This window comes from Panthera leo, chromosome C1, assembly GCF_018350215.1.
Source record: "Panthera leo isolate Ple1 chromosome C1, P.leo_Ple1_pat1.1, whole genome shotgun sequence".
NCBI lineage: Eukaryota > Metazoa > Chordata > Mammalia > Carnivora > Felidae > Panthera > Panthera leo.
In genome coordinates this window covers 19,381,891-19,393,999 of record NC_056686.1, presented here as the reverse complement: position 1 = coordinate 19,393,999, position 12,109 = coordinate 19,381,891, and the positions used below count along the sequence as shown (strand labels likewise).

Genomic DNA, 12,109 nt, shown 5'->3' with positions numbered 1-12,109 from the left:
GATTGCACATGAGAAGATCTCCACCTTGCCACACAAAGTGCTCTGCTTATCCTTCCAAACCAGAACACTTAAGGGTGGTAAAAAGGGTTATTGATCAAAAGATTCCTTTAAGATCAGGCTGTAAGAGAGGAAACAGTCTTCTGAGGGGTTATTCCAATGAATCTTCAACACGGTTCCATAGGCTGCTGCATTAGAACCACCAGAAGAGGTTTATTTTTCCCTAAACCTCTAATTCTGGAAAATTTCAAACATGGAAAAGTAGAGGGAATAGTATCACCTACCCATCGGTCAGTTTCGACAGTTATTGACATTTGTTTCTTCTCTATCATTACCCACTCCCTACACTGGTGTTATTTGGGGCAAATCCCAGATATTGTATCATTTTATCCTTCAATAGTTTAGATAAAGGTTCTTTAAAAAATCAAATGACTACACCATAAAAAATGAACAATAATTTCACAACAGCATCGAACACTGAGGTTTTAAACATATAGATTCTCAGATTCCTCCCCAGACCTACAGTCAGACTTGCTGTGGAATGTGGGAACATATATATATATATGTGTGTTAAGTTTATTTGTTTATTTTGAGACAGAGAGAGAGAGTGTGCAAGCATACTCGAGTGGGCTTGAGTGAGCATGAGCACTGGGAGGGGCAGAGAGAGAGGGAGAGAGAGAACTTCAACCAAGGTCTGTACCATTAGCACAGAGTCCAACATGGAGCCCTATATATATATATATATATATATATATATATATATATATATATAATTTTTAAAATTTTTTTTAATGTTTATTTATTTTTGAGAGAGAGGGAGAGACAGTGCAGGTGGGGGAGGGGCATAGAGAGAGAGGGAGACACAGAATCCTAAGCAGGCTCCAGGCTTTGAGTTGTCAACACAGACCCTGATGAGGGGCTTGAACCCACTAACTGTGAGATCATGACCTGAGCCGAAGTCAGGCGCTTAACCGACTGAGCCACCCAGGCGCCCCGTGTATGTATCATTTTTTTAAATTAACTAGGCTCCACGCCTAGGGTGGAGCCCAAAGTGGGGCTTGAACTCATGACCCTGAGATCGAGACCTAAGCTGGGACCAAGTTAGACATTTAACTGACTGAGCCACCCAGGCACCCCTGGAGTCTACATTTATTTATTTATTTATTTATTTATTTATTTTTAATTAAAAAAAAAATTTTTTTTTTAATGTTTATTTTTGAGACAGAGAGAGACAGAGCATGAACGGGGGAGGGTCAGAGAGAGGGAGACACAGAATCTGAAACAGGCTCCAGGCTCTGAGCTGTCGGCACAGAGCCCGATGCGGGGCTTGAACTCACGAACTGCGAGATCATGACCTGAGCCAAAGTCGGCCGCTTAACCGACTGAGCCACCCAGGCACCCCTGGAGTCTACATTTTTGAAACAACATTCCTCAGGTTGAGGTATGAGAACTGCTATGTCATTCACATAGGCCTTCTTGGCGATTTCTGGAGCCAGGTATATAATACAAATGGGCCTAGTGCTTCTGCAGTATATCAAAGTCTTGACTGGTCAAACTTCTGCAAATCAATTAAAATGCATCTTGGGAAGTTTTAATTAAAAAAAATTTTTTTTACATTTATTTATTTTTGAGAGACAGAGCACAAGTGGGGGAGGGGCAGAGAAAGAATGAGACACAGAATCCGAAGCAGGCTCCAGGCTCTGAGCTATCAGCACAGAGCCCAACATGAGGCTCGAACCTATGAACCGTGAGATCGTGACCTGAGCGGAAGTCAGATCCTTAACCAACTGAGCCACTCAGGTGCCCCTTGGAAAGTTTTAATTGAAAGGAAATCTGGCAGGGAAGCCTGGATAGCTCAGTTGGTTGGGCTTCCGACTCTTGATTTCGGCTCAGGTCATGATCCCAGAATCCTGGGATCAAGCCTTGAGTTGGGCTTTGCTCTGAGCACTGAACACGGAGCCTGCTTAAGATTCTCTCTTTCTCTCTCTCTCTCTCTCTCTCTCTCTCTCTCTTTCCCCCCTCCCTCTGCCCTGTGTACACTCTCTCAAAAACAAAATGGAAAAAAGAAAAAATAAAAGAAATATGGCATATTTTTTAAAAATAAAATGAATATATTCATCTGGGTCCAATTTGTAAATCTGCATTTATTGAAAATTTACAATGTGCTCTGCACTGAAGGGAACAAGAGGGATGTTTAAAAATGTGTGTTTTTAAATTTTTTTAAAAGTTTATTTATTTCCTTTTGAGAGAGAGAGAGCGATCATGAGCAGGGGAGGGTCAGAGAGAGGGAGACACAGAATCCAAAGCAGGCTCCAGGCTCTGAGCTGTCAGCACAGAACCTCACATGGGGCTCAAACCCACCAACCACGAGATCATGACCTGAGCCGAAGTTGACATTTAACCAACTGCGCCACCCAGGTGCCCCTAAAAATATGCTTTTTAAGCGTAAACATTTTGCCAACAAATAAGTTATAAGATTCAGATTGAGTTGATTTGAACCTGCATTTTAACACCTTTTCCAGGTAATGCTGGGCCTGCTGGTTCTTGGACTATACCAGGAAAGCTAGGAAGTTAAGGTAAAGGTTTTTCTCACTCAGAGTCCAGAGAAGGTAGAAAGGCACTCAGCGGGGACCTGATCTAGGCAGGCATGGTCCTGCCACCCTCACTCCCTTCACTTAGCCCCCAAATAATATTACTCTTGTCGAGGAGAGACTGAAGGAACCCCTCTTTGTTCCCAGTGGTATGGGCAGGAGGTTTGCACCCTAGACTCTTGTCTCTGAGAAGGGACATAGCCAAGCTATGGTCCTCTAGACTGAAGGCACTGGGGATGATGGAGTGACTGGCCAGGGAGGTCACCAGTCCAAAGTTCTTTCTATATAATGGGCCCCTATCAGAGTCCAGCCATAAGGCCAGGCCATAAGGTCCCTACCTCCCAGGAACCGCTGTGAGAGGACCAAGCTTAAAGTGGGCGAGGCACCAAGCCAACAGGCCGGCTTCTCAGGCGGGACATTAGCACGGCACCTTTCCTGGGGCACCTTCCTGGCGCTCCTGTGAACTGTTGCAGGGCAGGGAAGGGAGGATGGTGGTGGTGTCCACTCGGCGCACATGGTGACCGCTGCTGAAGGGCCACAGTGCTCTACATAGGGGTGGGGATAAAGCCACTGCAGATTCTAATCAGGGTGCGCGGGAGGGCAGGAACTGGCGCTGCTTCGTTGGCTAGGATGGGCCGATCAGTCAGTCACAGCCAGTCCTAAGAAGGGCTCCTGTCCCAGCCCCAGGGCAGGCATATCCGGCCCCCAGGAGACCCCTAGTCTGAGCGGAAGAACGCAGCCGACCGCAGGAGTCTCCAGTCCGAGGGGAAGACACACCAAGCCTCAGGAGCCACGTTCTGGCTCTCAGGGGACCCAAAGCAGATTTCCACGAACCGAGGTCCGAGAACTTCTCGGCGGGATGCGGCCAGCTGCGCGCGGGGAAGAGTGCGCGCAGCCGTCGCCCAGTCCTGAGTCAGGCCCTGTCGGCTCCTCGGGCCCCAGGGGCGCCGGGGACGGGGTGCTCTGGGGCAGCGCCGGGGCACTCTTTGCAGCCGGTCACCCCTCCCCCTTCCCCGCGGGCTTTTGCACACGACGCGCCGCGGGCCGCTTCACACGGGGTGGCCGGGGCCGGATAAAGCGGGCGGGCGCGGGGCGCAGCGGCGGGCGCGGACGGGCTGGAGCGGCCGGAGCTGCAGCCGGACGGCCCCAGGGCGGCCCGGGCGGGAGCTGCCGCGCCAAGCAGCGGGCGGCCGAGAGGCGCGGGCGCAGGGGCCCCGGGAGCGGCGCGCGGGGCCCTCCCGGCAGGTGGGTGCGCGCTGCGCAGCGTCCCGCGCGCAACTTCCAGGGCACCCTGGGCCCCGAGGCCGCGCGCGGCTTCCCGGACCCAGCGCAGGGCGCGCGGGGCCGCATGGAGCCCACGGAGAGGCAGCATCTGATGGACGCCAGGCCCGGAGCCCGGTAAGGCGAGAGCTTGGGGAGGAGCGGGGATTTGAGCGGCATCGGACGCATCTCCCGGTTTGCAGTTTCCAGTGGATGGTTTTGCGGGAGGCTTGAAACGGGACCACACAGAAGGGACGGGAGGTTGGGGGAAGCGAGGGAAGGGAAAACCGAGCGTGGGCACGAGATCATCCCTCCCTCACGGCTGAGCACAGATCCTGACCCCTCGCCCGTTAGTGTGCGGTGGCAAGCCTGGAGCCCCGCCCCTGGCCCGACACTTTGCCCCCGGGCAGCCCCGCCCTGGGAGGCCCTGTGTCCCCAAGTGCGCAAGAGGAGGGTCTGCCCTTCTCCGGAGCCTGAACTGCCTTCCTTCTCCGTGCTTGATTGCACTGGCCCCGCCCCTTGGCCAGTTCCCAAGGTCTTTGCCGCCTCCAGGCGCTGAGAGAGGTGGGGGAGGAGGGAACACCGTGGACCAAGACCCCAAGACTCCTGGACTGGTCATTTCCCCAGCACCCCACTCCAAACACGAGTTTCTGGTTACTCCTCAGAGACTGTCGAGCTTGGAGTGTCCATAACTATTCTTTTAATTGGACACATGGGAACGCCAAGGACTGGAGTCAGCCCTCCTTGCCCCCATCTCAGAGCTGAGTCTCCCCTCTCTTTTCTTCCTTGGCCAGGTCTTACACTGGATCTCTGTGGCAGGAGGGGGCCGGCTGGATCCCTCTGCCCGCACCTGGCCTGGACTTGCAGGCTATTGAGCTAGCCGCTGAGAGCAACCATTACTGTCATGCCCAGAAGGGTCCTGGCAGTCACTTTGACTCCAAGAAGGAGCAGGCCCGGCGACAGCTTTATGTGGCCTCTGCCATCTGCCTGGTGTTCATGATTGGGGAAGTCATTGGTAAGGACTTTTGTGCTAATTAAATGAAATTGGGAGCATGGATAGTCTGGATGATCCAAAAAGCTTTTCTCCTGGATGTTCCTAGTAATATTAATACTAATAGCCCCAGGGCGCTGGCTGGCTCAGTTGGTAGAACATGCAAAGGCACAGATGGGCTGGAGCAGCCAGAGCGGCAGCTGGAGGGCCCCAGGGTAGCCCTGGCTGGAGTCTCAGGGTCTCAAGTTCAAGCCTCATGTTGGCTGTAGGGCCTACTTAATTAAAAAAACAAACAAACAAACAAAAAAAAACCAAACCGAATAGCCCCATTTATTGAATGTTCATATGCTGAGTCTTTTATATACACGTTATCTCATCCAGTCCTCACAACTTTGTACTGTCACGTGGGTGTTAATATTCTTATTTTACAGATGATGAAACTGAGGCACATTAGGGTTGAGTAATTTGCCCAAGATCATGCACAACTTGTGTGTAAGGGATGGCCTGAATGCCTAGAAGGAAAGAGCATTTACCGAGTGCCTACTATGCTTTCCAGGGCATATTTGAACTTGATTTTCACAGTCACCCTCTAAGTAGATCGTGTCCGTCCCATTTCACAGATAGAAGTTGAAGCTCAGAGAAAGTAAGTCCCTTGCCTATGGTTCAACAGCTAACGGGTGGAGAGGTCCCAAATCCACGGTCTTTTTCCAGAGTCCATGGTTTCCCTGCTGCACACACAGTCTGGGAAGGTGACTTCATGGGGGAGCTGATAAGGACCCCCCCATGTCCCTGGTCCTGCCCTTGCAGGTGGGTATCTAGCACATAGCTTGGCAGTCATGACCGACGCAGCCCACTTGCTCACTGACTTTGCCAGCATGCTCGTCAGCCTCTTTTCTCTCTGGATGTCCTCCCGACCGGCCACCAAGACCATGAACTTCGGCTGGCAGCGAGCTGGTGAGGACCCTGGTCGGGGTTGCAAGAGAAAGCCGGTCAAGACGTGGGTTCTTTGGTGGCTGCAGTAGGGTGGGTCCCTGCGCGAGGCCAAGAAGGTGATGGGTTGGGGATGTCAGTCTCGGCTTCTATCCTTTGGTAGCTCCCGGTCCAATGGGGGGGCCCTGGTTCCCTGTCCTCTTGGAACTTCTAGTCTGCAGGGAAGGAGAGCTCACCTTCCTAAGAAATGAAATGGTCACACTTCAAGAACAAATGACCATGGCCTTAACGCTGCACATAATTCCATGGGTCAACTCTCGGGGGAGGGAAAGGTCCTCAAAGCCTTCTGGAAGACAGAGGCTTTAAACCCCCTTTAGTCCATCTCTGGGCTGCACTGTCATTCTCCTCTTGGTGGGAGATGGCCTAGTCTCTCCTCAGAAGCCTCAGTTTGTCAGCTGAGCAATGGGTACCTATTGTAGTAAGTCAGTTTCTTTACATGTAAAACAAAAGGGGTTGACCCAGATGACTTCTTAAGGTCCTTCTAGCTCTGACATCCTCTGATGTATGAGTGGTGAGGTAAGGTACAACCATGCCAGCCATACCTTTAGCGGAGTCCCGGTGGACCCAGGCCCTGACTTTGTAGGGAGGGGGCTGGTGGATCATGGAGGGATGGGGAGGCCTCCTCAGTCTTAGGGCCCCATGCTAAGATTGGTGGTGGGGTTTGGGTTCTTTCTCAGAGATCCTGGGAGCCCTGCTGTCTGTACTATCCATCTGGGTCGTGACTGGAGTGCTGGTGTTCCTGGCAGTGGAGCGACTGATCTCTGGGGACTATGAGGTCGAGGGGGGCACCATGCTGATCACATCGGGCTGTGCTGTGGCTGTGAATATCATGTGAGTGTGACCTCGGTTCCCTATGAGTCCCCCGTCCTCGTGCTTTTCACGCACACATCTGCATGCCTGCTCTCAGTGGAAGGAGGCCACGGATGGGCCACAGGACCAGAACTTCTCAGGTGGTCCGAGCTCTGGCAGCTGGGACACCTTAGTCCTGCCTTAGGCCAAGGCTGAGGCCACTGAGGGCTCTGAGTCTGGGGCTGCATCAACTCCACCACTAACCCCTCCCCCCATATGTGTGAGTGAATAAACTGGGAACCTTCATGTCTGAAATGGGGAAGGTGAGTCTAGTTCTTATAGGAGCACATTTTCCTAAGGGCCCTTAGGGGTCCAAGTCCTTTTTCGAAGCTGGTGTGCCTGAAGTTGGTCTCGGTGAGAAGCAGGGTGTGTGGAGCACGGGGGTCTTGTTTGGGCTTTCTCTCCGTTGCTCAGTGGTCTTGGGCAAGCCACTTCCCTCTCTGGGCCTCAACTTCCCCATCTGTGACATGGGTGGAGGGAACTAGATGACCTCCATGGTGTCCTCCTGTTCCAAGATTTGGCATCTTTGTGCCCAGATCCAGCCTGGCACTGGAGCTGAGCCCATTCTCCTGTGGTGCTCTGGACCAAGGCAAGTGGGTTGGGCTCCTCACAAGGCAAAAGGAGCAAGCAGTCTGGGGGTGAGGATTTTTGTCCCACAGGAAGGCCAGCCCTATGGGTGGCCTCTACCTGCTAGGTCAGCGAGCCCCTCGGCTTTGTCTCTGCTTCTGTAGAATGGGGCTGACTCTTCACCAGTCTGGCCACGGGCACAGCCACGACACCAGCCAGCAACAGGAGAACCCCAGTGTCCGAGCTGCCTTTATCCATGTGGTTGGAGATTTTCTGCAGAGCTTAGGCATCTTGGTGGCAGCCTATATTTTATACTTCAAGGTCAGAGCTGGGGACAGAGGGAGGTGGGCCGGGGGGTTGGGGTGGGCAGGGGAGTGTAAGTTATCCGGGGGCTCCTGTCTACACGTGGCCCTTTCCAGGTTCTAGCTCCCTCCCAGCTGTGTGGGGAGAGGGAAGGAACATTCACCCAAATGCCTTCCAAGCGTCAGTGATCTTCACAACAATCCCGAAGAGCGGGTGGTGGTGTTTTCGGCAGCTCGGAAAGGCTCAGTGACTTGGATGGTGTCACACAGCTGGGAAATTGTGGAGCCAGATTCAAACCCAGGCCTGCGTGCTGCCAATGCCTGGGCATTGTCCATCACATAGCGGCCGAGTGATGTAGTGGAAAGAGCCAGGCATTGGGGTTGAAGCCTGGCTCCACTCTTTGCTAGCCGGGTGATGTAGTCCTTTGCTCTAACTGATCTTCAATTTTTCCATCTATAAAATGAGATGTTGGGCCATTGGCATCAAGATTCCTTTTAGTTCCGTCCACATCTCAGTCCCTTGGGTAAGGAAGTATGGGAAGGGACCGTGCCTTATCCTGAGCTGTGATCTGTCCTGTCCCTTCTTCTGGACACAGGATAAAAGGTGGAGAACTGGGAGGCAGAGCCAGGGTGAGGCTTGTGCCCACCACGCAGAGAGCACCCCTCTCCCTGACTCAGCACTGGGTGGGAAGGGAGAGGGAGGCTGAGGTGTTGAGTGATGAGACCAAGCTCCGCCTTCCCCTTTTTCTGCAGCCAGAGTACAAGTATGTAGACCCCATCTGCACCTTCCTCTTCTCCATCCTGGTCTTGGGGACGACCTTGACCATCCTGAGAGATGTGATCCTGGTGCTGATGGAAGGTAACCTGGGCGTGGGGCTCCCCTTTTGTTCTTGGCTCTCCAGCTCTAACAGGTTTGGGGGGAGAGGGCAGGGGAGTCCCAGCACATTGGCAGGGAGCCAGGGTCTGGAGCCTGGCACAGGCTGGAACACCTCCTGGGGCCCCAGGCCAGTCTTGGCATCGAGCTGAGCCCTCAGGTGTGGCTGTTCCTAGAAACGTCCCTGGGACCAGACCGTGTTTTCCTTCCCTCTAGCCCCACGGTGTCCCCTCCCTGCTGGGATGTGTCCTCCCTGCCTAATCAGGTAACTTCTAAGTAGCACTTGGTGCTCCGCAGCCTTCCCTCAGGCCCCTCCTCAGTCATTGACCTTCCCCGCGGCAGAGAAAGGGGCGAGGATTCTGCTTCCATTGCAGAGGAGGCACACTGACTGAGGCTGAGAAAAAAAAGTGGTGGGTGTTGGACAAGCCTACCAAATCCACTCCAGCTTAGTGCCTTCCCTTCTGAGGCCTCTGCCTCGGGAGCGGATGGCCGGGCTCTAAGGGCTTCCTTAGCGCTGACCGATGGTCTGCCCCGAGTTTCCACATTCACCAGCTTTCTTGTGCCCCAGGGTCTTGGGTCATGGGGCTCAGTGTGGCCAGGGTCAGTCTGAAGTTGGATGCTGGTTTGGAGTCAGCACGAGTTATCTGGCTACGGGTCAGAGCATTTTCTCCAAGAATGTGACTGACCCAGATACGAGTGATAATGCTGATGCCTCATGTGGGTGTAGGGGTCCCCAGTTTGCCTTCTGTCTTTCTTCCTTCCATTCCAAAAAAAAGTTTTCACTGGGCACCTGTTATGGGCCAGGCACTGTTCTAGGCACTGAGGACATGGTGGTAAATAAAACCGACTGTCCTGCTCTCATGGAGTTTCCATTTTAGAGGGGGGCACAGGCAGGAAACGAACAAGATAATTGCAGACAGAATCAAGTGTGAAGAGAAAATACAAAAGGATGATATGATGGAGATCATTTGGGAGGCGGGGCAACACCAGATCTGCTGGCCAAAGCGGTTGTCTCTGAGGAGACAACACGTGAACAGCAGAAAACAGCACTGGGGGTGGGGGTGGGGGAGCAGTTTCCTTCAGCCCCTGTCCCTGCCACCCTCAGGGACCCCCAAGGGTGTGGACTTCACAGCTGTACGGGATCTGCTGCTGTCCGTGGAAGGGGTGGAAGCCTTGCACAGCCTGCATATTTGGGCACTGACCGTGTCCCAGCCCGTGCTGTCTGTCCACATCGCCATCGGTGAGTGGTCAGGATACTCAGGGCAGGGTGAGCGAGAGGCTGCCAGAGGTCTGGGGCCATCCCCGAAGCAGCCAACGACCTCAGATGTTTGCTGGTGTGCATTGAACCTGGCCCCATGCTGAGTACTTTATAGACATGATTTCATTTGATCATCACAACCCCATTTATAGATGAGGAGGCTGGGGCTGGGGCTGGGGTGGGTGGTCAAGTCACTTGTCCGGGCTTTTACAGCTAACAGGTGGCAGAGAAAGGACTCTTAGCCTTAAATAAAGCCAGTGCTTTCCCTGCTCTTGCAGGATTGCGCCAGGTATGGGGACCGGGAGGTTGCCTGATGCAGGAGTGGCCTCTGGGGGTTTCTTGATGCCTGTATCCTGTGCTGCTGGGGGTAGGGAATGTGATAGCCTCCCGATTGCTCCTAAGGGCCCAAGAGTGAGTAAATGTTCTCTGGTCCCTCCCCTGGGGTGTCCTCTTGGCCCCCAGCTCAGAATGCAGACGCCCAGGTCGTGCTGAAGGCAGCCAGCACCTGCCTGCAGGGCAAGTTCCACTTCCACACTATGACCATCCAGATTGAAGACTACTCTGAGGATATGAAGGACTGTCAGGCGTGCCAAGGCCCCTCGGACTGACTGCCTGGCCAGGTGCCAACGGAGCCATGGCCAGGACCTGCAGGTGGTGGGGCGGAGTGTCCCCCAGGCCCAGCCAGAACGCTGCCTATCCTGGCTGTGTTATAAAGCAGGTCCCTCTCCTGACCTCTGCTCTGTGTTCAGCGTGGAGGAACTGTTTCCTGCTTCCCCCATCTGACTATAACCAGTTTAAGGATGAAGACGGCAAGTGTAAAGCTACTATGACCCAGCCCTTCCAGCTTCTGGATTGGTGCCTGGCAGGGCTGGGTCTGGGCCTAATCCTCAGCTAAAGCTTTCCTGCCACCAGCCTCAGGAAAGGTGGTGAGGCACAGTGAGGAGTGACAGAGGGGAGACTGGCCTCAATGTCCCCTTGCCCACTGTCTTATTCCCCCCTTCAGTCTGTCTGGCCTTTGCCTTATGGATCTATGCAGAAGCCCCGGGACAGTCTGTCCCTCTGCCTATAACGATATGGTTTAAGGAGACCTTGGGGGTTGGGAGTTGAGAGCACCCCGCACGCTTACACATATCCCCCCTGAGAAGGGGAAACCGGGGGGGAACCTGAGGCCTGTCTGTGCCTTCGTCACTTCAGCTGTGAGCCAAATGTGTCTCTTTCCTGGAGGGAGGAGGCTTCTGACCAGGTAGGGACCTGGCTGCTTTCTTCTTTCCTTATTCCTCCAGCTCGGGCACATGTGCCAACACAATGATGCCTTTGCCACTGGTGGGGGGGGGGGGCAGCAGGGGCTTCAGCTTGGGTCCTGCCCTAACAGCCCCACAGCCCCTGGGCCAGCTCTGAAGCTGGCCCAGCCTATCCTGCTCAGAACTTGAGCATGGACGACAACAGATGGGGAGATGGTGGCTTCCTGAGGTGTATGCAGACTCCCAAGTCAGGGGTAGCTTGTGTTTCCGAGACGAAGAGGGGAGACCTGTGCCCAGTCTCCCAGGGAAGGCAGAACACCCAGTCATATGGTGGCCCTGGGTTTTACAAGCCAGTGCCCTCATCCGAGAATAAGAGACTACGAATGAACCTACATCACAGGGTTGTTGCCAGGACTGGAGCCAAAGCCTTTTAAGCCCGTGGTGTTCCTGGAAGAGCGGTTACTTTGATCATCAGGCTGGAAAGGTGCAGCATGAGGCTGACTCGCCGGGGAGCCAGGTGGGCTGCCCAGGGGCAGCACTGACTTGATCTTGACTCTGCCCGGATTCAGGACTGGAAGAGGAGGGGTTGGTCACTCGCCTTCCCCTGTGAACCTCTTTCTTCCCCTCTGTGAAATAACCGCTTTGTGCCTTTCAGGTATGGCCATCCGGGCTTACCTGTGATCTAGGTCAGTAGGTTCTTCAGCCCCTCAAAATCCGTGGGAAGTCATGTGGCTCGGAGGTGTGTGTGTGTGTGGGGGGGGGGGGGGTACTGCGGATGGCTGTGTTCTATTCTACTCCAATCTCTGGAGAAGCAAACCCTCTCTCCCCTGCAGCCACTGCAGGCCCCAGGAACCTGGATCTTGACCTCTACTGGGTGTCAAATCCTTACAGCCCTCTCAAGAGAGGGTATTTGTGGTATTACACTTGTACAGATGGGAAGGAAAACCAAAGCTAGAGAGGTGGAGTCACTTGCCTAAAGGCCCATGGCCAGTGTAAAGCAGGTCTGGGGTTTCTACCTCAGTCACCCCGGCCTCCCTTTACAGCAGGAGCTGAAAGCCTGTTCTGGGCTGCATGTTGGTACAGTGTGAGCCCTTGGGCCTGGCAGTGCCCTCCGTGGGTAAGGCTGTGCCAAGCCAGTTCAGTGTCTGGGTGCTGTAGCTGTGAGTGGGGAGGGGAAAGATGCCTCCTT

At 54.0% G+C, this 12,109-nt stretch overlaps 1 protein-coding gene across 1 annotated transcript; it reads left to right on the top strand.

Annotated features, from left to right (window-relative positions):
• The first annotated feature begins 3,447 nt into the window (after positions 1-3,447).
• SLC30A2 (solute carrier family 30 member 2) lies at positions 3,448-10,391 on the top strand. Its single transcript, XM_042953688.1, has 8 exons — positions 3,448-3,986; positions 4,643-4,863; positions 5,647-5,793; positions 6,507-6,660; positions 7,410-7,566; positions 8,301-8,406; positions 9,527-9,661; positions 10,142-10,391. The coding sequence occupies exons 1-8, from the start codon at positions 3,448-3,450 to the stop codon at positions 10,285-10,287; spliced, it is 1,605 nt and encodes a 534-aa protein (XP_042809622.1). The 3' UTR covers positions 10,288-10,391.
• Positions 10,392-12,109: the final 1,718 nt, after the last annotated feature.